At 43.4% G+C, this 26,016-nt stretch overlaps 1 protein-coding gene across 19 annotated transcripts in view; it reads left to right on the top strand.

The window, feature by feature from the left end:
• Positions 1 to 26,016, top strand: part of JADE1 (jade family PHD finger 1) — a 305,056-nt gene that overhangs the window by 226,805 nt on the left and 52,235 nt on the right. For 3 of the 19 annotated variants that reach the window (XM_011362107.2, XM_023531779.1, XM_011362103.2), the window contains exon 1: positions 24,029 to 24,232. The exons of 5 other annotated variants lie outside the window; for them this stretch is intronic. In XM_011362107.2, coding sequence (XP_011360409.1) covers positions 24,174 to 24,232 — 59 coding nt within the window. In that variant the 5' untranslated portion in view covers positions 24,029 to 24,173. Of the gene's footprint in view, positions 1 to 16,757; positions 17,110 to 24,028; positions 24,233 to 24,534; positions 24,648 to 24,765; positions 25,754 to 25,799; positions 25,832 to 26,016 lie in introns of those variants that run through there. 11 more of the 19 variants (XM_023531784.1, XM_023531790.1, XM_023531780.1 and 8 more) reach the window with 10 other exon arrangements.

Below are 26,016 nucleotides of genomic sequence, written 5' to 3'. Positions count from 1 at the left end.
AATTCAGCATATGTAACACAATCTCCTATCTAGCTCCCAAACAGTGTTTTTCTTCATCCACCGGATATATAACATATATACTTGATACAAAACAGAGTACGGGTCAGTCATTTAAGTTTACATGCCAATACTGATAGAGCTGTACCAGTTAACCAATCAGAGGTTCTCAAACTTAAGTGTGGATCAAAGTCACCGGAAGGCTTGTCGAAACACAAATTTGCTGGATTCCACTCCCAGAGTTTCTGATCAGTGGGTCTGGGGTGGGACCTGAGAATCTGCATTTCTAACAAGTTCCCAGGTGATACACCGCTTATCTGAGAACTACTGAACTAAGAATTATATTTGCATGAGCTTCAGCCCTGTCACTAGCCTGGACTTCCCTGACAAGTATACCTACAGAGCCTAGTAGAACAGTATGAAGAAATGGCCTGAGAGGTTTTCTTATGAATTCTCTTTCCCAAAAGTCATACGATGGTTTGTGGGATTCTGTCTGCAGTTCTGGTTAGTTCTTAATTTCCTTGTCTTCAAACAAGGCCCAATGCCAGTTGACAGTGGTTGCTTAGGTTCAGAAGCACATGTAGCAGGTGCCAGTGAAATCCACCAGCAAGGAGCCACTGCAGGTGGAAATAGTCCCACCAGAGCAAAACATTGGTTTACACTCATGACTCCAGTGACAGTGCTGGGCCAGTTCAGTTTTGGTGTTTGGAAAAGATGGTTCAACATGGATGAAACTTGAAAACATTATGCTAAATTAAAGAAGCCAGTCCCCAAAGGGCACGTATTCCAGGAAGATCCAGAACAGGGAGATGGGGGCTGGGGGTGGAGGGGTAGACAGAAGTAGATTAGTGTCTGCTTAGGGTTGAGGAGGGGGTGTCAGGTGGGACGAGGAGGTGGGATGGGACATTAGCTAGAGGATACCAGGTATCTTTTGAGGTGATGCAAATATTCTAAAATGGCGGTGATGGTGCACATCTGTGAATGTAGTAAAAACCATCGATTTGTGTACTTTAAATGGCAAATTGTGTGGTATGTGATTTATATCTAAAAAAGTTAAGAAGAAAAAAGTTAAAGAGAAAAAGTCCGTGCTCATCCTTTGTTCACCCTCAGACCATGCTCGTTGTCTTCCTACTCTCCAGAAAGCTTCCCTTAGTCTCATGCACACATAAGCTCCGGCCTCGTCACCAGCCTGGACTTCCCTGTTGCAGACACACAGCAAGACACTAATATTAATGGCTGTTTCTAAGAGCGAAGAAGGGATTCCCTAAATATAATTAAGCCTTCGTTACCTGTTATTTTTATCCAGAGTGAAAGAAAAAAAAAATTGTATGAAAAAGCACAAAATTTATAAGGCTGACAAAACAGGGAAACGAATTCTGGCTTCTTTTAGAAGGCAGTTTGTAAGATTAAAATTAAGCACTACAGGTATGAGAATTAGGAAGAAAGCAACAAGGCCTACCCTCCAGAGGGCACAGTTTAAAGGGGAGCATGAGGCCGGGACTCCAGGAAAAATCTGTATACCTTCCAGGCATAAAGGTGTGTTAAGAAGTTAAACAATATTTCCTCTCTAAAACCATGAGAAATTGGTATGTGAAGAAAAAGGCCCTGAGCCTTGGACATAGGAAGCATTGGACATATGAAAAGGAAAGCAAATGCTTCAAAAAATGAAACTCATCCTGTAAGCAAATTATTTCAGAGCTAATTCATTAATATGGTCACAAAATATTTTCTAAGTACATACAATAGCCTCCAATACTGTCATCAGATACCGTCCTGGGCTCAAGCAATACAAAAGAAAGAGATGCCACCTAGCCCTCAAAGAGCTGAGTGGCCAAAGTACTTTCTGGTGACCACTTTGATAAATGGCGCCTTGAAAGCACGGAAGAGAGACAGGTAAATTACCTGTGGGCTCAGAAACAACTTCTCGGAGACAATGACCCTTGAGCTGAATTTCGAAGGACAGTAGGAGTTAGCGAGCTGGAGAACTAGGGGGTGCAGTGTGACAGGAAGACTTAACGGCAGGAGAGGAACCTCAGGTTTGGAAGGCACCATTTGAGTGGCTTGTCTCTTCCATGGTACCATCATCTATAGAACAGGTGCCCCACAGTTGTGGATCCCCCTAGGGAACCCTGACCCTTAGGGTCTGGTGACACCACTTCCTCCTTTTATTCCTGCAGCCCAGGGCTCGCTATTGGTGGTGGGTTGCTGTTGTGCTAGTCTCTGGTCTCACCGCCCTGAATGGCTTCTTAGCTCTTCCATTACCTCTAGTACAGTAACCAATTCATTGTACGAAATGTCCTCTGCTCCAAAGAACAGAACGAATCAAAACAAAGAAAAAAAGAACAGGTGAGGAGGCACGGAAACAACCAGTATCATTTCTGAGCGGAGATTGTGAACAGAGAGTAACAAATGAGACAAGTAGTGTGGGCGTTAGGTGCTGAACTGAAAGCAGTAGAGGTCATCGGAGGGTTAAGCAGGGATCTGATTAGTGTTCAGTAAGCTCACTCCGGTAATATTGTAGAGAATGGGTTTATTGGGGTTGGCCATGGACAAATGAGCAGTTGAGAAAGCATTTAGGAAAAGGTTTCAGTAATCCTGATGAGGGACGATGCTGGCACGGGCTAGGCAGGAGTTCTCAAACATTTTGGTCTCAAGCTATTTACACTTTAGAAAATTATTAAAGGCTCCAAGAAGGCTTCCGAAGTTGTAGCCATCACATGCAGATACAACCATGTGATGGAAGAGAGATTGCCTTTTCATGAATAGTTCTGTTTAAAAAGCCAGGATAACTTTTCTCAGACGTCCCTCAGATGACTCTTTCCCAGTGCTTAAACTAGTCACGGAAAGAGGGGGCAGGAGGAGTACTGCGTCTGGTTTAAAGCCATCATAATCCACCCTTTGAGGCCAGGGTTGGGGCTAAGGCCAGCCTCCTTGGATGCTTACAGAGGCACCTGCTAGCAAGGAAGGAAGTGGAGAGGGTCAGTGTTATTGGGGAAGCAACTATCAACTATAGGATGCCTCCACGTAGACATCTCGTATCTACTGGTGATCAACCAGAGGGGCAGTGATGTAAGAGGAACTGAGACCTGAGGACCGGACTCGGAGGGACATGGACACTTGAGGAACGAGCAAGGAGGAAAGGAAGCTCTGGAAGAACTGCGCTGGGGTGGAAGGGACAGTAGTGAAGAGCATGTACTCCAAGTCGGTTCTGGAGTTGGGTGCTACTGACATCATTAGTTCTGATCTTGAAAAAACCACCTAGATTTTCTAAACCTGAGTTTTCTCATCTAGAAAATGAGAGAAATAATTATGCCCATTTCATTAGTGCCATCAAAAAAGGAACTAAATAGTATATGAGTAGTTGGCATAGAACCCTTAATAAATGAGGACTTTCGCATTATTAGTGTTAGTATTTAATGAGGATCTGCTTCAGTGCTGGGAAGGTAATCAGATGTAACAGAAACCAGGAGAGAAGGAAAATTTTAAAAATAACTCCAGTGATAAATACTGGAAAGAAGTCAGATAAGGTAAGAACCATCACAAAATGCTTAAGGGTTGTCCTGGTCACATTTTTAGCATCTACTATTGCCCTATATTAAACTAGTAATCCACGAGGTTTTTTCTTTTTTTGCATGAACTTCAGCCAAATTAGGTCTCTTTCTTTCTGTCCTTGTGTAGCTGACAGCAGAATGTACATTTTCTCCACTATGACTATAGCGTGTCTAACCCTTGTTTTTAGTCCAGTGTGATAGCTTGACAAGATCAGTTTGAATCTGTCGTCTATCATGCTTCCACTTGATGGTTCTTCCACTGTTAATATCATCTTACGTCTGACGAGTGCCTCTTATACATTTCCGATCCAATCTTCTTATACCAGTTAAGTGGTAAGAATATTTAAGAGAAGTAATTTTCCTCTAAGCTTCATTCAGTTTCCTCACCTGTAAAATGCTGTAATTATATTTATTTCACATAGAGTTGTGATGAATAAGTAAATGCCTGAACATGCCTGGTGCTGCGTCCAGCACAAAGACGTTTTTAAATTTTTTCTTATTTCCTCGTCTCTACGTCACACCTTTCCTTCCTTGCTGTTCAACTTTCTTTAAAACATTGCTTTAACATATTGCCTTGCTTATAAAGAGAAACCATACATAGAATAGAACAATGTATTGAAATCCCATCGACTAGAATAGATTAAACTGGATTTCATGCTTTGAATTGGTGATGGCTCCCTAAAATGAGGATGGAAGCATAAATGGACTTCTGTCTCCTTTTCTCCTGATCCGCTAATCCCCACTTGCACACTGTACCTCACACCTCCTCCTCATCCCCTCCAGCCCCTCGAAGCAGATCACAGCTGCTTCACCGTTAATAGAAATATATTCACTGAGTATCTACGATGTGCATAGCACCAGGTTAGGGCAGAAGATAAGACACTAAAAGCCACAAACAACCTTTCTGCCTTTTCAGACCTAAAGAGCTGTATGTAGTAGTTGGGTTTAATCCCCTCTGGCTAGTCTCTTTATTTTCCTGTTTATCAACTAACTACCTCCTGCTTCACATGAGAGAAAAAAAGAAAGAAGCGCCCTTCTGGTTTTTGCCCTCTGTCTTGAGTAATATACACGTTTCGTATGTATATTTTTTTCATGCTTACAACAAATATTTCTTAAACCTTTGTAATCATGTGCCAGGCACGATTATAAATGCTAGGGATACTGTGGAGAGCAAGGCTGGCAAGGTCCCTGTTCTCAGGGGATTTACAGTCCACAGGGGGGAGACAGACAATAAACGTGCAGAAAAATGCACAAGGCAATATTAGAGATAAATGTGATACAGAGCGTTTGAGCAAGTGACACACTAGAGTGTGCCTCCGTTAGCCTTGGTGGGCAGGAAAAGCCCTCTGAGCGGGTGACATTTCAGCTGAGACTCTAATCCCAAGAAAGAACCAGACACACTAACATCTAAAGAACATCCCAGGCAGAAGGAATACTAGTACAAAGCCTCTGAGGTCGGGGTGGAATAGCTGAGTTCAGGTGGCTGCAAGGAGCCCAGTGTGGCCGTATGAGAGCACCTGAGGGGGCAGTGGCATGAGGTGAGCTAGGGGAGCTGAGCGCCAGGTCGCATGGCGGGGCCTGGCAAACCTGGGGCCTGTTAGAATCTCCTGAGGAACTTGAACACCTCTTTGGTGCCCTCCTCCAGAGGTTCTAATCCACTTGTTTGGAAGCGGGCCCAGGCATCAGAAGTTCCGAGAGGGTTCCTGTGTGCAGCCAGGGTTGAGAATCAGTGGTGCCTGAGTTTCGCCAGCCATGCTAGGGAGTGTGTGTTTTCTCCTAAGTGGGATGGGAAGCCACTAAAGGGTATTAAGTAGAGGGATGATGAGATCTGAGTAATTTATTTAAAAGATTTTTCTAGCTGCTGTATGGAGGATGGATTGTGGTGGATCAAGACAGGATGCAGGCTGTTATTGTCTTTTTGTGGACATATGCTTTCATTTCTCCTGGGTAAATACCTGGGAATGGAATTGCTGGAACTAACCCAAACATCTGTCAAAAGGTAAATGGATAAACAAATTGTCATATGTTCATACAATTAAGTACTACTCAGCAATGGAAGTAAAGAACTACTGATATGTACATCGTCATGGATTTTGCTCAACCATTATGTTGAGCAAAACCAGCCAGACACAAAACAGTATATACTATACTATTCCTTTAGCTTAAGAAAAGGGAAGGCTTATCTATGGTGATAGCAACTGGAAGTGGCTACCTCTAAGGGTAAAGACTGGTCGGAAGGGGGTTCCTAGGGGATTTATAAGAGTATTGGATATGTTCTGTCTTGATCGCATGGATGTGCATGTTTACCAAACTCACTGCATTGTATACTTAGGTTCTGTACATCTCATTGTATGTGAAATTAAAAAATCACACATACACACAGAAAAGAACTACTACACACCTACTAAAATGGCTTTAAAAGTAAAACCCAATACCGAGTGCTGACGAGGATGCGGAATAGGTGGACTCTCATATGTTACTGGTGGGAATGCAAATGGAAAAGAGTTTGGCAGTTTTTTATAAAATTAAACAGACACTCACCATATGACTCAGCAAGCTCACTTCTAGGTGTTTGCCCAAGAGAAATAAAATATGTCACACAAAGGCTGGTGCGTGAATGTTTGTGGAGAGAGGCAACGGGGATGACAGTTAGAAGGGTATTTGCGATGTCCTGGTGAAAAGTGATGGCTTTGTCTAGGCTGATGGGAATGCAGACGAAGAGAAGTTAGCGAATGCGGACTACGTTTTGGAGGTAGAGTCTAAGAGAATTCTGTTGCCGATTGTGCGAGAAGGAGAGAGGAGCCCAGAATGGCTCTTCGGTGTTCAGTAAGAGCATCTGGTTGGGTGATGATGTCATTTGCAGAGCTGTGGAAGACAGGGAGGAGGGGGCCAGGGCACAGGAAAGTTGAGAGTTCTTTTCTAGCCATGTTAAGTCTGAGATGTTTGTTAGACTTCATGGATATTTTAGCAATGCACTATTAGAAAAAATGCTTCCACCTTTCATTGTTAAAATAGAAACTTTCAATCGGATGCTGTAATGATTGGTGGCAACAGAATGTACTTCCTTGAAGTCGTGATGGTAGAATTGGGAATAGACATATGACACAAAGATTTATATGTACTTTAAAGTTTCTGTAGAATCGTGGACCTAACTTAGAGAATGAAAAAGGAAATGTTCAGGATAAGAGGAAGCCATACATAGTTCAATCCTAGCAAAATGGTGTAGTCACCTGAGTGGATGTTTTTAGGAACTAGTAGACCTGAAAATTAGATAATAATATGATTTGGATTCAGAGATGTGAGAGAATAGAACCATTTCTTATTAGTTTGTGTTGCTACATAACAAATTACTCCAAAATTTAGAGGCTTAAAACAACAATAAATGTTTATTATCTCCAAGTCCCAGGAATTTGGGAGCAGCATAGAGGGTTTCTTGTTGTTGTTTGTTTGGTTGGTTGTTGAGTGAAAGGAGCTGCTTAGTTTTGAGTCGGGTCTCTCTCTCATAGAGTCAGTCAGAATCTTGGCCAGGGCTGCAGTTATCTGAAAGCTCGGCTGGGGCTAGAGGGTCTGTGTCCCAGGCAGGAGAGTAAAGTACGTGGCAGATTTGCCTGGCTGTTGGTCGGAGCACTCAGTCCCTTACCACACGGACCTCTCCACAGGGCTGCATGAGTAGCTGGCTTCCCCCACAGCAAACAATCCAAGACATGCAAGGTAGCAGCAATGTCTTCTGACCTGGCTTCAGAAGTCACTCGTCATTATTTTCACAAAATCCTGTTGTTACACAGGTCAGCCCTGTTCAGAATGGAAGTCTCTCTCCAGGGGAGCGACTAACAGGTAGGGAGAGTCACTGGGGGCCATTTCGAAGGCTGGCGATAACTCCCTTTCAAGTTTTGGAGTTTATGATTTATTGAGACTACAAAGGGATCCATCCTGGTAGTGATGTCATGAGCAAAATTCCTCTAGACATCTGTGGCTCCAGACCTCATATACGATTTAACCAGCTTTGGAAGATGTGATCGAAAGGATTTGAGAAAATCAACTTTTATTTTTTTAAAGCAATAAGTATTTTCAAGAACCCTGAGAAGGTTTCAAGTTAAAGATAGAAATGTTTAAGAAAAATCAAACACATTGTTATAGTATTTATGCAAAGGAATCTGTATATTTAGTATTTTAAGCATTTATAGTGTTTAAGGGAATATAAGCTGTTAGAATAACATAGTATATGCATAGTGCTATTTAAAATGTGTACTCTAAGTAATTGATTTAAATTTATGATTTTATGTGGAAATCTTTCAAAATGTAAATGCAATGTCAGACATTTAAAAGAACTTAAAATTAACATATTAATAAGATTAATTTATTGAATATATATGAATTACTTAAGTAATTGAAAAGTTTTTTTTGGTCAGACAACTGAAGTACTTTTTAAAAATCAAATATATTAAATTTACAAATGCAGTTTAAATATTTAAAATAGGTGAATTAAGTAGATTTGTAAATGTGACCAAACATTAATCAAAAGCCCCCTTAGAAATGGTTGTTTAAATTTAGCTATACATCTATAAAATTATAAGTTGAATTTACAAATTTATAGAAGAATCTCCTTGGGTTTTGACTTTGTAAAGTCAAAAATTAATTTCAAAATCAAAGTTACTTCTGAATAATTTTTCTGTGCACAGAAGTCACCCTTGAGTACATAGATTCACTTGGATGGCAGGTGGGGAGCGGGAGAAGAGATTTTGGCTGATGGGCTAGGCCCTTCCTGAATAAGCTTGGGCCTGACCTTTGCTCCTGCCTGACTTGTTCACCTTGGATGATGAGGGTCCTCCCCGCCAGGGCCGGAGGGTGGGGGAAGGGAAGTAGGGAGCCATGGCTCTGCCTGGGTTGTCTGTCCCGTACCCCACCCGCCTTGTCCTCAGCTCTGCACATGTAACAAGTGTTGCACTGACCTTAATACCAACTCACAGCATGATTCTTGCTCTCTGCAAAGAAGCTGAGCACGTGGCATAATGGTCTTTCTTTATTAACTTGCTCTTTGATTGTCCAAGGGACTTCTGAGTGACCTGCAGGACTAATTGTGGCTGTATTAAGCAGAAGTATAGTAAAACCCTTTAGAGGGCCCTGGACATAAAAGCTGCAGATGTACCACATCATAATCATATGACATATTGGTAGAAAACAAAAATATAGCCAAACACGGATATATGGGGTAGCAGAGTCTCACAGTTAGTTTTTGCTAGTGATATTCAAGTTTTAAATTTACTGTAACTGATCCTATGCCTGAATCCTCTCTGCCCAGCTGGGTTGTGGGCAGGAGCGCTCTAAAATTTCCTAATAACTGTATTTTTGTGTCCTTCATCAAAACTCAACTCCCAGGTCATGCTGTTTGCCCGGGATGGCATCAAGGTGCTGGAAGGGAGCCCTGGCAGTCCTGAGTGCCGAACAAGGGGCTGCTCTTTGATGCAGGATGGCAGGCGGCACGGTGCTGCAGCTCCCACCCCTCTACCCCACGGCAGTACATGCTGCTAATTGGATTCCAAGAGGGTAGGGGTGGGGGATTATAATTAACAAAGAATTACTGTTATGTGCAAAGTACTTGACCTAGTCTATAAGGAGCCAACACCTTGGAGAGGGAGAAAAACATGTTTACAAGTATCTTCCGTCGAAGCCAGAAGATAGCACGTGTGACCAAGGACGTTCCCACGGAGCGCGTCAGGAGCCTGGAGAAGGGGGTGGCGGATGGCTGGATCCAGGGTGGCTTCAAGGAGCACCACGGATTCCCGGGCCTGCTCGGGGAGGAGGGCGTTAGAAGGAGAAAGATGCATGGTTCCGGCTTTTGAAGATTCGTGGTCTAATGGCAGAAACTGACATATTTTTGCGGAAAAGGTGACATTTAGGCTAGACTTTGAGAGGCATGTGCTGTTTAAACAAGCAGAGAGAGCGGAGAAAAAGGGAAGCATGAGGACGCTGACATGTCAAGGACACTAATGATTCCTTCTCTCTTCCCCCTCCCAATTCTGCCGCATCCACATGGCTTCTGTAAAACTCATCTTCTGACCATGTAATAGCTGTCGGTGAACGTTGGTGGATTTCCGACCCAACAGGCCAACCAGTTCTTCTTTGGAACTTTTGAAACTGAAACTGAAAAAAAAGGTGTCAGCTTCTCTTTGGGTTTCAGAAAATAAATGTGTAGCTGTTGATGGCTGTGACCCCGAGAAATGAAGGAAGAGCGTGAGGGCAAGAGAGAAAAGAGGAAGAAGAATGGAGGAGAAAGAAACGAAGAAGATACAAAGGGGAAAGAGCGGTCAGAGTGAGAACGCTGGTGGCGCTGGTGTCTGTGATTTTGGACGTCCCCGAGGCTCCGCTGCATTTCCGTTCTCGGGTTTCCTGAAATACAGTAGTGGTATCTTTGTGATAACTTTCCTTCTCCTTAAGCTAAATGGAGTCGCTTGGGTGTTTTGTTGTTGTTTGCCACCCAAAATTTCCTAACCAATTGTATTAGATTCCAACTTTGCGGCTTAAAACAATAATTCCTCTTCACAGTTCCAAAAGGTAGAAGTCCAAAATCAAGGTCTCAGTGGTGCCATACCCCCTCGACAGGTCCTAGGGCAGAATGCTTTCTTGACTCTGGCCAGCTTCTGGTGGCCGCTGGCAATCTTTGGCGTCCCCTGGCTTGTAACTGCCTCACGCTAATTCCTGCCTCCACCCTCACGGGGCCATCTTCCTTCTGGGTGTCTCCCTCTGTCTGCGCATGGCAGTGTTGTAAGAATGCGAGACATTGGATTTAGGGCCCATCCTAATCCAGCAAGTTCGTATCTTAATTACATCTGCAAAGACCCTGTTTCCAAGTAAACTCACATTTTGAGGTTCCAGGAGGACAAGAATTTGGGGGGCACAATATTCAACCCACTGTACTCATTTAGCATGCAAAGGCACTAGAGCTACGGGTCAGGCCATATTTAGAGCAGGTCTTTGAAGACCTGGAGGGTTTGTGTGCTGAAGACGTAGAGGTTGTTCTCCGCACAGAGAGGGGGTGTCAGGTACTCTATGCAGGAGAGAATCGCGGTCAGGGTTCCATGCAGGACTGCGCTGGTCACAGTGCACAAAGTACATGGGAGCAGGGAAGGCAAAGGCGGAAGGAAAACTGGTTATAGTGTTTGATAATTCAGGTGAAAAGTGATACAGTCTTGAGTCAGGAGAGAGGGCATAAGAGTAGGAGAAAGGGACAAGTGGGAAGGAAGAGTTTAGATGGGCTAGACAGTGCGGGTGGTCCACAAGCATCATTGAGCGGTCGCCAAGTGAGAGCTGCTATTACCCAGAGGGCTTGAGGATCCCATGGGGTGTCCCCCAGAGAGGGCATGAGTGGTCAGGGAGTTGGAAGTCAGCTCTCTGTTTGGATTACTTCCACAAAAATTATTTTACGTTTGTATAAGAGGATTCTATGGCGTAGTCTTTACTGTTTTTTTGTTTGTTTGTTTGTTTTTTAATACTCTTCACCTATGTTAGGGTGTTCTCTAAATAATATATTTTTAATTTTAGTAGATATTGCCAGATTACTTTCCCACAAGGCTATTCACTTTTCCCCTGGCATTGTATGAGAGTCTCCTTTCCTTTTTATCCCACATTAGTAGGTATTTTCACTCTTTAATTTTTGCTGTTTGAAATGTGACTTCTTTTAATGGCTATCATACATCATATCAACATACCATAGATTTCTTAAACATTTTCCTATTTCTGGACATTTAGATTGTTTCTATTTTTTTTTTTTTGCTACAATAAAATAAATAACCCAGAAATGAACATTTTTATATATAAATATTTATCCATTCAATAATGCTTAATATTTGAAAGACAATGACATAGGTGTAGCTTCCCCAGGCTCTGAGCCTTATTGTGTTTCTTCCTGTGTGTGCCATTTTCATTTCACTGATAATATTTCATGGGGACGAGGGAGGGTACGAGAAAGGGAAAGAGTTAAAACAAATAGGTTTCGATTATCTTTGAATTCTGTTTATAGATGCTATTCCTGTCCGTTATAGCCAAAGTGATCTAAAATTTCTCTTAAGCCATTATTAGTTCTCTAATTTTACCTTATGCATAAATGAAATTTCTCATTTAATTAAGGGAAGAATAAATATAAAAGTGTCAATATTCTAGCATTGTTTTTAATCTACAAAAGCAGCTTGACTCGACTTTCTCAGACACACAAATTCTGAAAAGCATCAACTTTTTCTCGTCCTGGTGAAAAAAAAAAGGATAGGATTTATATGTTTATACCATGAATGGTACAGATTAGAATAAATGAGTGGATAGATAAAGACCCTTTTCTAGATTCTTCTCCCTTAAACTTTAGCTATTAGAGTAGAATGCTTCAATTGCAGAATTCTCACTAGAGCAAGGTTTTTATATTACATTATTAATATTCTTGGCCTTGGATGCCAATTAAGTCTCTCACGCCTAAAACTGCTTTGTTTGCTTTTTAAAGAAATCTGCCCACCTTACAGACCTACAAGTTAACTAACCAGTCTGGTTTTTTTTCCTCCTAGAGGATTTTGCTCTGTTGATTTCCTGCCAGCTCTTGCTTTCAAATTGAAATAGTTCAGTTTCTCTGTTTCTAGAACATAGAATTCCTTATGCCTGGATTTTTGCCAGCAATGTCCTTCTCATGTTTTTAAAACCGAGATGAATGTTACAGAGTGACCTACTGGGCTCGACCTATGATTAGGAGTCAGGCAGTGATTTATGAGATGTCCGCGTGGTCACTCTGTTCTGGGTGGTGGGCCTGCTAGAGGAATGGGATTCTGGGAGGGTGAGAAGGGCACCCTGGGTGAAACCTTGGGACTGGAGTGGAGAAATATGTACAAGAGATTAGGTAAGATTTGGCTGATGTGAGGCAAGATTTAGATTCTTCCCCTGCCCTCAGGGTCCTGGTGAATTTTTACCGTAGAAAGGGCATACTCATTCATTCCTTTTGGGCATTTGGGTAGAAAACAGAAAGCCAGGTGACAGATAATATTTATAAGGGACTCCAGAAAGAACCACTCTTATTTTTTTTTTTCTATTTACGGTGCTGCTTTCCTATTCTTACCTCTGCAACGCCGCTCATCTTCTTGTTTCTGCAAGTACTGAAAAGTTGTGCCTTCCTACAACACAGCAAAAGTCTTAGAGGAAAACATACATTGGCATAACCTTATGGCCAAATGAATTTTCCATTCATGTGGCTCTGTTGAACAACATAGGGGACATTCCTTTACCTTTGAGATTACTTTCTAGAAATACGTTAGTGTTTAAATTTTTCTACATATTTTTTAAACTAAATTTTTCATTTTGAGATAGTTGTAGATTCACACATAGTGATAGGAAAGAATACTGAGAGATCTTGTGTACCCTTTACCCAGTTTCCCCCTATAGTAACATTTTGCAAAACTATAGTACAGTGTCATTGTATGACAGATTCCCGTGCAGCGTCATTGACATCGGTATAAACAAGACATATAACATTTCCATCACCACAGGGATCCCCTCATGTTGCTCTGTTATAGTCACAGCCACTTCCTTCCTTCCCTGTCCCCTCCCTAGCCCTTGGTAACTACTAGTCTAGTCTCCATTTCTAGAATTTTGTCGTTTCAAGAATGTCATATAATGAAATCATATAGCATATAAGCTTTTGGTATCGGCTTTTTTTTTTTTTACTCAGCATTAATAGTTCCTTCTTCCTTCTTTATTTTTTAACTGCTGAGTAATATTTCATGGTATGGATGTACTACAGTTTGTTTACTATTCACTCACCGAAGGACATCTGGGTTGTTTCCAGTTTTTGGCTATTATGAGTAAAGCTGCTATGAACATTTGTGTACAGGTTTTTATGTGAACGTAAGTCTTCATTTCTCTCAGATAAATGCCCAAGAGTGCAATGCTGGGTCTTGTGGTAGTTGCATGTTTAGTTTTATAAGAAACTACCAAACTGTTTTCAAGAGCGGCTGGACCATTTTACATTCCCACCAGCAGCATATGAGTGTCCCAGTTTCTCCACATCGTTTCCAAGATTTGATGTTGCCACTATTTTTTTTTTTTTTAATTTTAGCCATTATGATATAGTGTAGTGGTTTCTCATTGTGGTTTAAATCTGCATTATTTTCCTGACGGCTAATGATGTGGAACATCTTTTCATGTGCTTATTTGCCATCTGTATATCCTCTTTGGGAAATGTGTTCATGTTTTTTGCCCATTTTCTCATTGAATTGTTATAATTTTTTTTTAATTGTTGAGTTTTGTGTATTCTCCATATAGACCAGATAACAGTTCTTTGTTGGATAGGTGATTTACAAATTTTTTTCCCCTAGTCTTGATTTTTCATCCTCTTACCAAGGTCATTGGAGAGAAAATTTTTAATTTTGAAAGATCTACTATATCAATTTTTCCTTTTAGGGATTGTGTTGTTGGTGTCAAGTCTAAGAACTCTTTCTTTGCCTACCCCTTGATCATGAAGATTTTTTTTTCTATTTTATAGTTTTACATTTTACATTTAAGTCATGGTCACATATTTTTAATTAGCAATTGAGATCTCTGCTATCTGAAATAAATCTTAGCATGTAGAGTTCTTTCTGCCCTCATTTTTTTTTCTGAAGCATCTACCGAATGCCAACTATGACTTAAGTCACCGATACCAAGTCATGGACACAATCTCTGATTAGCTACATGATTCTGACTTTGTAACAAGTCAGTTGAATAATATACTTAAAAATGTGAGCATTAGAGCTCGATTCTTTTAGTTATATCCTGGTGCCACCTCTCAAGAGCTTTGTGATCTTTAGCAAATTACTTAATCACTCTGAACAGTAATTTTTCAATATTCACATTCAAATGAAAATAATACCTATAATATCAGGATTGTTGTGAGAAGTAAATGAAATATTACATATAAAATGCTTAGCTCAGTACCTGGCACATGCATAGAAAACACTCAGTCATTTTGGTTTCTCTCCTTCGCACCCCATGCAAAGATTCTCTAGGCACCTCCCTCACCTCAGAGTCTCTTCCTCCGTCTTTATTTCTTCCTCTCTCTCTCTCTCCTGGTCCTAGCTTTTCTACTTCTTTTATGAAACATTCTCAAAGTGTCGTGCTATTCATATATGTGCCCAGGTAACTTTGTTGTTTCAAGGATGTGTTACGTGCTTCCTCACCTAAATATCTCCTTGAAGTCATGCTCCTCGCCCTCCGTAGAGGCTCACTCTGGTGGGTAGGTGCCAAGACTAAGCAAGTTCCCAGTCCACTGAGATTGGGGACCTCAGTTACAGCATGTTTTGTAGAAAGCAGTTTAGCAGAACGAATCCAAAGCCTTAAACCTTTTGACCTAGTGATTTACCTTTTTCAGAATCTATCTAAAGAATGGTCAGATACTTGAACAAAAACTTGTGTATAGGAATATTTCTCACATCCTTATTTGTAAATTTAAAGACTGAGATAAAAATAAATGTATAACAATAAAAAAAATCAGAAATCATACAAATTTCATTTACATAGTAGAATATTATGCTGCCAATAAAATTGTTTTCCTGATCATAGATTATATAGCTATAAGGATATTCACTAAAGCACTCTTTATAATAGTGGAAAACATAGAAATAACCTAATAGCCCAACTATATGGATAAATTAAATAAAAAATTATCACAAAATAGAATTAATGTAACATCGCACTTATTTTTTAAAATGTATGTATATAGACACACACACACACACACAAGCATCACAAGCATATATAAAAATCAAGAAAAGTACACATCAAAATTTTAGTGGTGATTGTCTTTGAGTAATAGTTTTTTGGTGACGTTAATTTTGATTTTTGTTTCTCTATTACTTTTAGCATAAGAAAATAAGAATGAAAGTTATAATCTGTTTTTTAAGATAGTGTTTTGGAGACTATTTAATTATGTGAAGATAATAGTCATTAATCCATTACATTCAAAACATTTATTAACTGCCTATCAATTGTTCGGCCCAGTAACTAGGAGTATAGTGGAAAACACAATTAACACAGTCTCTGAATTATAGATAGTCTAGTGAGGGGTACGAAAAGTTACAAGACCGAGAGAGAAGTGATAATATAGTGATAGTACTGAATGTCATGGAAGCTTAGAGAAGGGTGGGAGTTAGTAAGATAGGATAAGGCTATTTGATGGAACTTGAGTGCATTAGAGCCAAAAGAAGGGGTGTTTATAAGGGAGTCTGATCCAAGATGGGTAAGCATCTGCAAAGGTTCTAAATGGATACCACTGAAGTAATATGAAAAGCTATGTGTCTGGAGGAGGGGTGGGGGATGGGGGAAAGGTAGGGAGATAGGGGGTGGGAAGGAGAGCTAGAAAAAGTAAGTAGGGATTGGAACATGAAGGTCCTTATGGGTTATGTTGATGACACATTCTATCCTTAAGAGTAAACAGGAAAAAAATGGCAATCGAGGATTTTCAATAGGAATGGCATGATCATATTTTTGCTCTGAAATGATCACCTTGACTACTGAGTAGGGAATGAATTAAGAGAAGGAACTGGAGTCAGAGAGACCAGTTGGCAGCAGCTCAGGGCACTGTGTTGATGATAATGGCTCTAGGGATAGAGAGATGAGACCTGGTGTAGAAATGACTTGGTGGCAGTGGTAGGGGAGATGTCGGGAAAAGCAAGGGTTAAGGATGACGTTTTGGCTCCCGGGTTGGCAATTGTGGGATGGTGGTCCCATTAATTGAGATATGGGACGGACAAGGAGGCATGCAGTGGGAGGGAAATCGAGTTCAGTTTGAAACACACTGAGTTTGAACTGCTCGTGGGAAGTCCAACGAGGTGTTTAGGAAGCTGTTGGGTAGATACAAGCCCGAAGGTCAGATGGGAAACTAGCTGTATCGACGTGCGTGGGTGCGTGCGTGCGTGCTTGCGTGCGTGTGTGTGTGCGTGGTGGGGGCAGTGATGAGAGTCGATGAGATCACCAAGAGATATGCATAGAAGAAGAGAAGAGGGCCATGGACAGAACCCCAAGGAAAATCAACATTTAAGAAACCGAAAGTGAGAAAGAAAATTGACTCAAACCTGGTCTGGGACAGAAATTTTTTGTGTGATGTAATTTACAACTCCTTCTGGGAAGCAATTAGCATTCCTGATAAAGTGCCTGAACAGTTTTCTGACAGACTTTAATAAGACTGAGAACTCCTTCTGGGAAGCTAGGGTTACCCATCCAGCTGATTGACTAGCCTAATAATCTTTAACCAGATGTTCGTTTTTTAAATTCCATTCTAAACATGGTTGGTGAACCATTCTTTTTTTCTTATAAAATGTCTCAACTAAAATTACTCCTTCAGTTGATTTGTTTCAACAAGCTTTTTCTCATGTACTCAAAAACAATTTGTTTGAGGCATCGCTTTAACAAAAGAGAAAGGGGACCCGGCAAGAGAGTGAGAAAAGGCCAGGTAGGAAGGAGAGAAAGCAGATGACGGTTGGAGTTATGGACACCAGGAGAAAGTAGGCATGCGTGGACGACAGCGTCGCATGCTAGTGAGAGGTGAAGTAAAACACAGGTGAGGAATTGCCGCTGGATTTTGCAATACGAACGTCCGTGGCGATCTTGGCAAGGGCAGTTTCACTGGGGTGATCAGGGGCATAAGTGAGATTTCAGTGGGCTCAAGGGTGAGTGTAGACCAGGCTTTCAAGAAGTGTGAGTGCAGAGAGGAAGGAAGAGGACGAGAGCTTTGAGAGGGTTTCTTCCGCAGTGTGGAAGACCTAAGGATATTTAAATGTGTTTGAGAAGGAGTCAGTGGCCGGAGAAGTGGGAGGTACCTGATAGAAGGCCTGATCTTGAGTTAGAGACCACGGAGAGTGGGCCAGGCGCAGGGGATGCTAAGCCCAGGTTGAGGGGAGGCCATCTTTCTCCCACTGTGACAGGAACAAGGGGGAGTGTGGGGGAGTGTGGGCCTGCAGGGAAGACCACCCGTAGGTTGCGATGGCCTCTGTTACTCCCTTGATGTAGGAGTTAGGAGCTCGGCTGAGTGTGCTGAGGTGAGTGGCAGGGTGACAGACTGGGGGCCACGAGGAAGCTCTAAGAAAGATCCCAAGGACAATGGGAGATTAAACCGACCGGAGAAATAGGAGTTAGCACAGAGATTGATTTCAGGACATCCCAAAGCTGGAAGAATATCGTAGAAACAATCGGCACGGGTCTGTGATTTTCTCCATGGTGCTTAGAAGTCCTGGTTTGGGCATAAAGGAGGCTAAAATGTTTCAATTAATCTGGACTGTCCTCAGTGAAACCATTGAAACTTTGCAGCTTCCTCTGCCCATCCTTTAAAGATGACTCCTGAGCTTCCAGCCTAGGCTGTTTTCTACTTACTTTATAGAGATTTTCCATTGATCTCATTCACTCCCACAGCCTCAGTCAATCTCTGTGCTAACTCCTAAACTGATACTTGCAACCCAGCCTTTCCCATCTGCTCTGGGCTTCCTCTATTGGATGTCTCCTCAGGCTGAACTCATCATACCTCCACCCCTGCATTTCCTTTCCTTGGAGAATGAATGTAATCTTCAGGAGGGCAGAGGTTTACTAGTCTTTTTCACTACTGCATGCCCTGAGTTCAGAGCTCAGTGCATGCCTGCTGAGTCAATGAAGAAATCCTCTCAGTTCTCTAAGCCAGAGACCTGGGGTCACTTTTCACTCCAACTTCTTCCTCACCTCTGACATCCAATCCATCAAGTCTTGTCCACAACCAAATGTGCCTCAGGACAGGAAAAAAAGCGAGTTATCAAGCCATTTTAACACAGAAACTGTTTCCTTTTCTTCTTTTTCTCTGCTTCATTAGCACTGGAACCAAACCATGGGGTGCACCTCTCTCTGGCTTCCTCTCCCCGCCCCCCAGCACTCAGCCCCCTCAGCCTCAGAGAATAGGTAGCCAGTTTTTCATTTGCTAATGATTTGGGCTCAGGTTATAATGGTCCATTAAGGTGTTTTGTGGAAAGGAAGAGGAAAATGGATCTTTCCTGGGGAACGATAAACATCTGGTGGGGGCGGGGGGGGGGGGGGGGGTGCCGCCCCCTCCCCTACGTGAAGGACGAGGGGCCAGGGATCGATCTAGGCCTGCGAGAGCCAAGGACCCCTGTGGGGGCCTGAGGCTTCCCTGACTGCCCACCCGGGTGGTTCAGCTTGAGCCTCCGCTCTGCAGGCAGGGACCCTGGACACCCAGGTGTAACCGCGTGAAGCCTTGAACTGCTCACTTCACCAACAGGCAGTTAAGTCGAGTGACAAGGAATGCAACTTTATTTGGAAAGCCAGCAAGCTGAGAAGATGGCGGACTAGCACCCTAAATAAACATCCTGAGAAAGTACAGGCTTCTTTTATATCAGAGGAAGGGGAAAACAGGAGGGCTTGGAGGCCAGGAGCTGATTGATGACCACAGACATCTGGACATCAGCAAGGGTCCAAGGGGAATGGTAAAACTTCTTTGGTTTTGGTCAACAAGCTCCGGTTGCTGTGGTCCCAGTCGTGAGTTTCCCATAAATCTTTTGCTAAACAATCATTATTTTCGTACATACCTTCCTTATCTCCTTGGGGAGGTAGTTTCTGACTGGGAGGCAGTTGCAGAATTCCTAGGCTACAAGTTAGATTCCTTTAATGATTAGCATATCTATGTGCAGGACTAAGCGAAGGTTACTAATGCGAAGGCTGAGGCTCGAGCAGGATGGAGTCAGAAAGACCACTGTTTCATTCTGTTACATGGGCTTCTGCCTGTTCGCTGCCCATGGTCCGTGGTTTGGTCCCATAGACGCTGCTCTCCCCATACGAGGCGCTCTCCCAAGATGCCCTAGACATCCCTAATGGGCTGGCGGAAGGCGCTCTCACCCCTTTCCAGAGGGGCTGTTGAACTAGGGGAGCTGGCAACCTCCGAAGGGCCAGGGCCGTGTTCGCCAAGCCTCCATCACAGGCTGGTGTCCCCTCTCCATCCCTATTCCGTGACCATAGTCCAAGTCCTTCTCTATCACCTGGTCACTGCAGAAGCCTGTCTAGCCTCCCTACCTCCGTCTCATCTCCACCCATCCATTCTCCACACAGAAGCTAGAGTTTTTGTAAAACAACTTTTGTTAAAAGTGCAACATTTGGCCCCCCCACCCCCCTTCCTCACCTGGCTAATACCTGTAATCCTTCAGGGTTCGGGTCACTTATTCTGAGACGTCATCTCTGACCACCCTCCTCCCACTGCACACAGACAAGATTATGTATGTGCTCCCTCCAAGCCCTGCGCTTTATTGTAATCACTGTTTAAACTTTTAACTGGCTGTGGGCAGTGACTAGGGGTACCTCCCAGTCCCCCCCATCGCCTTGCCCCCTTGTCTCCGGTGCCTGGCTCTGTGCCTCCACAGAGTGGGGGATGGACGTAAAATCTATACAAGTAGCTCTCAAATTTGAATGTGGATCGGAAATACTTGGAGGGATTAACACACAGATTGCTGTGTTTCAGTACTTTCTGCTTCAGTACTTTCTGATTCAGTACATCTGGGGTGGGGCTGGAAATAACGCATCCTGGCACGTTCTCAGGGGCAGCTGCTGCTGGTTAGAGATCAAATTTTGAGTTACCACTGCTCCGCCTCTAGTAAGAGGAGAAGACTAGAGGGGTAGCTTGGAGTGACTTCTCAGAGAAAGGGAAAGGTCAAGGTCAAGTGAGAAGCATACTCTTTGGAAGTCTCAGACAGAGGTAGTAAAATGGGAGACTTGAATTTTATATTAAGGATGGCAGAATTTCCAATAGGTGACGCGGTCCAGTGAGTAACTATGAGAATGCATGGTCGCTGTGGATGAATGTATGCGGACACGCAAAGATCTGAAAATTAAAAAAAAAAAAAAATTACTTGAAAAAGTACAATACTGAAATGAAAAAAATGAAAGGTGTAAGTGAAAAGGAAGATTGTAAAATGGAACGTGTGACATTTTTGCAATTTTATTTAAAATGCCTAGAAAAACGACTGAAAATATATGGCAATATTTATAATAGCTACCCCTATCGGTGAGCTTTATTACCTTCCTTCACCTTTCTGAATTTTCAAAATACTTTCTCTAATCATGTTTTCTTAGCAGGGTTAGAGAAAATCTTTTCCAATTTCGAACCTCCTCAAATGTCAGCTGTCTCGGACATTTCCATCTGGTTAAACTAAATGATCTCTCCTGTCCCCCTGTCAGGCTTGCTTCTCTTTGCTCTCTTAACTTGTGCTAAAAGTATAAAAATCAACAAAATTAAAACAACCAAATCAAAAACAAGCAAAAGAAAACAAACAGCAACGACGACAAAACGGAAGAAACCAAGAACACCAGGAAAAGAAGAATGCAGGCGGTCCTGACGCCAGCGGCGAAGCATCTCGGTCATTGGCCTCCTAGTCGTGCCTCACAATTGAAGGTTGTGATCACCTAATTAGCTGTTCAGGACTAGTGACCTCACCGACCGGTCAGACAGGGTGCTCTCGTCCTAATCTCTTATCCATGACCTCTCGGGGTTCAGGCATAGGCTAAATGTGGCTCTCAACTGTACTGTTCTTGTATAGAGTATGCCCACACATGTCTCTTTGAACAAGATCCCCTCCCACCCTCAAAAATACCATTCAAAAAAGTTAATAAAAAGTTATCCTTTCCATCATTTAGTTATTAAAATTATTATTTTTTAATTATTTGGCAACCAAAGCCCTCTTTAGAACAAGGTTTGTTTGGGGCATGAATTCAAAGTTTCAAACAAAGTACAAATAAACTTTTGGAACACAACCTATTTCATCCAAGAGAGCACTTGTGCAATAAAAAATTCTGTCTGTGCATTGCAATGTATACCAACTGGCAATGTTATCTGCCAATAAGAATTTCTTGCTCATTTTTCTAAAGGCATAAGATAGGACTTCAGTGCATGCATCTACCTCACTTCAAATATGAACAATCCTGAATTTCTCGTCAAGGCCTTATAATTCTTTACTTATAGAATAGACACAAAGGAAATGACTAAACATTTATAGGTATAATCATATGGTTTCTAATCAGGAATATGAATATAACTATCCAAATTTTTATTCCACAAAACTGCATTATTATGGATGATAATAATTAAACTGTGTATGAATACAGCAAAATATAAGGGACATATAGAACTGTAATTATCACCAGAACACCGATGAGGTCAGAAAATACTAGAATCTTAATATTTCAACTACACTGATTGTAGCTATTTTCTTGAATGTCCTTTCATTTCTGATAATTGTGAATTAACACAACCATTCTCGAGACTGGGAAATGGTGATCCTCAGTGATTTTGTAAGGCAAGACAGTAAGTGACAGAGTGGAATCAGAAACTTGTTTTCCTGATTGTTGGCCTAGTACTTCTTATTCTAGACTGTATTATCTGTGCTGCCAAAAGTCGAACCATGTTGTTGCCTTTCCCATTTTAGAAACAAGTTATATCAACGCTTCCTCTGTGGTCTGATGGCAAAAGGTCCCTATTTAAAAAATGTCAACAGCTGATCATTAATGACAAATGTCTTCTTACATGTTTTTTGACAATTCAAGTTGTCTTCCAGTTCTTCAAACCACCACTTTCTCAATTTGGTAAGAATAATCAGAATTAGATGTTGAATTCGATCTTATCTATCATCTCAGTGGGGAAACCAAGGCCCAAAGAGATTTATCCAGGGTTTTAGTGTGAGTTGATGGGAGTCTCCCGACTTCTAGTCGAGGGCTATTTACAGCACGTGGCACTGCCTCAGACACCAGTGTTATGAAAAGTTGGTGTGAGGTGTTCCCGGGACCATAAGTCCTAATCAGCGTGTCACTGAGTGGCAAATGCGATTGAAAAAAATTGGGGTGGGGGGAGAATAAGTGAAGGACCTCTGGCTGGAATGTAGCAGTTGCAATTTTCCATGAATAGAAGACCAAAAAGGGATATGACGCAGATGGCCGAGGGAATCGGTAACCTCCTATTGCGAGGGTTTCTGCTGGGAACTTTAATGAGGTTATCTAATTCCTCTTAACAACCCTTTAGGTAGGTAGGGGCTGTTAACCTCATTTTATTACTCATGAAATTGAGGCTCAGCATCTGTAATTTACCCCACAGTCACACAAGTCGATAATTGGTAGAGCCAGGTCCGAAGCAGGGTCTGTCTGGCTACGAACCTGTGTACTTTTACTCCTGTAGTAGAGTATGTGTAAGGCGAACCATTGAAAATAATAACTGCAGTGCAATACCAATAAAGGTAATAATGATAGCATAGTGCTTTACATGTGTGATCTCTTTGAACAGGATTAAATGAGCACATGAATAGGGCCAATGTGGTGTCTTCGTACTCTTGGTTAGTGAAACAGTATATGTCTATACTTAAGATTTCCTTTGGCTTACTTTGTTTTCTGAAAAATCATTGAAAAACTCAATTAGTTTTGTTTTGCTGCGTTTATCAGATTATGATGTTCTTGATGTGGGTGGATGGCTTGGTGTGTGATGGTGTTAAGTTAAACCTGATATATTCAGAAGAATTCCAGCGCATAAGTATGCCTTTGGGTTTGATATTCAACTTTGTAATTAGTGATCACTGTTTCTATTTATTGGATGGGAATTTTAATTTGTACCGAAGTCTTTTTCCTTTGGAAACTGAATGTCATATGCACCCTTATTTCTTTAGGGGGTCCATGAAAGAAATATGCTAACTTTCATAGGAGAAAGCAAATACGTACGCTACACAAAATCTTTAAGCTCTCATTTTTTACACATAAACGCCCCCCAAATGAATCTATGACTATTATTTTTATATTTATCTGCACCTCCAGTTTTAGCATTAGGCACAATAATGGTTGGAAGGCGATGTCCAGTTCCATAATACTGTGTAACAGAAAGCTGGTGTCAATTTATAAATAATCACTGTCTTCCAATGAATTCATGCCCATTTGCAACTATCAGTTCAATGCTAACTTAGATAAAGACAAGTCCCGGCTCCAAATTTGGATTCTCTGTATCTAAAAACGTCATTCTAACTCGCAGCTCCCCAAAACTGTTACTACAAAAGAACTATTTATTTTTCTATTTAGTCTAAAAGTGAAACCTTTCACCCAAATTATACGCCTCAATAGCCATATTTTTATGTACATAATTTAAACTAAACTGAAAGACTCCATGCCTAGGGCCGGTGATGCCGGGCAAGAGTTACAACTGGGACAGTGAAGGGGATAATGGAAAAGCCCACCTTCCTGCCGGGAGACACCGCACGAATTTCCAGGTTCAGAAAGGGAGGCGACGGAAGAGGTTTTGAAAGCTGAGCAGCGCCAGCGCTCGCGGACGCAGGCCGAGCCGGCTGTGGCGAGGGCCGCGAAGAGTTAACGAGGGACGGAGCCCCCCGCGCCGCGGGCTCCCCGCGCGCTCCCTCCGCCCTCCTGTCCCCACCCTCTCGTTTTGGCAAGGGATTAAAGTGCTCCCCCCTGTGGCAGCAGTGACCCAGAAATGAGTTTGATTCACACAGTCCTTCCTCCATAACAAGCCAAACGCCCGTCCGAGAGTGCCTCCCTGCGCGAGTGCAGAGTGTGTGCGCGCCGGCGAACGCAGGATCCCGCCCGGCTGCCCGCCCGCCGCGGCCCGGACTCATGCGGCACGGCGCGAGCGGCGCGGAGCCCAGCGCCTCGGCCGAGCCCCTCCGCAGCAGGTACGCGCGCGGGCCGCGGGGGGCGCGCGGGGGGGGCGCGCCGCGCGTGTGTCCGCGCGTGTCCGCGTGTGGGTCCGTGTGCGCGTCCCCGTCCCGCGGCGGCGGCGGCGGCGGCGGCTGCTGCAGGACGAGCCGAGAGGCTCAGCCATATTTGATGGTTTTGTTGCTTTGCTCGGGAGTTCTCGGGAGTAATTTAATGCCGAAGGTCGCTGCCTAGTGGAAATAATATAGTACGTCATTAATATGGCGCCAAAAGATTGGGTTCTCGATTTGTAGCGAGGAGGGAGGGCAGGCAGCCGCCGAGCGCAGCCTTACTATCCCACCAGTAACTTGGGCATTGCCGGGGCGGGGGCCAGAGGAGGAGGAGGAGGAGAGGATGGTTTTTGGAGCCTGAGAATTGATTTATGTTGGATCAGTAAGTTTTATTACGATTTTTCAATTTTGGGGGGCTGAAGACTCAGAGCTTTTTCTTCTGGATTTGCGAAGAACATGCGGTTTTCAGGTGAAGCATCGATTAAACGCATTCAGGAGCAGACGCCGAGTTTAGTTGGCTTTAGTTTATAGAATTAAAAAAAAAAAAACCCAAAGTGCATTAGGCTGCATGAAAGTGGAAAGCATAGTAGCAACTTGGTAGACAGATGGCAATGGCAGAATGCAGGTTCGCATACATATATGAATCCAGAGTGTGTTGTGACCGTGGATCGGGAGGACGACTATATTTGTCTAAACATAGGTGTGTGTGTGTGTGTGTGTGTGTGTGTGTGTGTGTAGGTACATTTGTGTAGGGTGGCCGCAGCCCTGGTTCTTGTCACCGCGTCACCACACGTCCAAAATATCCATTGCATCAATTCAAGGGCAGTGAGCAGGGGGTGGAGGGACAGCTTGGCAATTAGAGTCTTCCAAATTGGGTTTCCACTGATCAGACCTTTTACTTACAGCGAAACTGCCTGTAAAGTGTAAAACCCGTCATCGGTGAAATTAGGAAGGAGTTGCATTGGTAGAGCAAAGTACCGATTAACCATGAACTTAAAACGGATTGCAAATTGCAACCTTTGCCACCATCTGCAAATTGTGGGGGTGGGGTCGCTTGGTCTTCGCTGTCTTAAATGAACGTGCAGCGTGTACCCCGGGACTGCAAGTTGCAAAGCCCTTTAGTGCACGTGTGTTGTGCCTGTGAGCGTGTGTTTGTGAGTTGGGGGCTGTTGTTCGGGAGCCAGAGCCAGCAGGCTTTCCGGGTTGTTGGCGCTGGCTTGCAAATGCGGGAGAGGGATGGAATGTGGAATGTTGACCGGGGAACCGAATCCTGTCGGAACGGTCCCATTTGCTGGAGAAATTCGATCCCTTCCACCTCCTTCCCGCTCCCCCCGCCCGCCTGCGGGCAGGAGGCGGGGCCGAGGACGCGGCTGCTGCTCAAAGTGGCGGAGCGCGGCGGCGGGAGGCAGGTGCACGGCACCCGCCAGTGGGGGTGCCTCAACTTCCGCGGGCGTTTAAATAGCCTCTCTCCCCTCCCACCGGTAATAGGTGACCTGGCGGCTGAGGGCGGCGGGGGGGAAGGGGACGGGGAAGACCCGGGAGCGAGCCTCCGCGGCACGTGGGCAGGTGCTGGGTGGCCCCGGGGCCAACTTTTGTAGCCCGCCTCTGGCGTTGGAGGAGAGGCGGCTCCATGTGGAAATGGGGGCTGGCGGCGGCCGAGGCGCCGCTTCCTCGGCCGCGGCCAGAGCGTCACCTAACGGTCCCAGCAGCGCCGCGGGGGCCCGGGGTGAGGGGCGATGGGGGCGAGGACG

The sequence above is a fragment of the Pteropus vampyrus genome, unplaced genomic scaffold (genome assembly GCF_000151845.1).
Source record: "Pteropus vampyrus isolate Shadow unplaced genomic scaffold, Pvam_2.0 Scaffold73, whole genome shotgun sequence".
Classification (NCBI taxonomy): Eukaryota; Metazoa; Chordata; class Mammalia; order Chiroptera; family Pteropodidae; genus Pteropus; species Pteropus vampyrus.
Note: the sequence above shows the minus strand (reverse complement) of the source record. Positions and strands in the feature narration are given on the sequence as shown.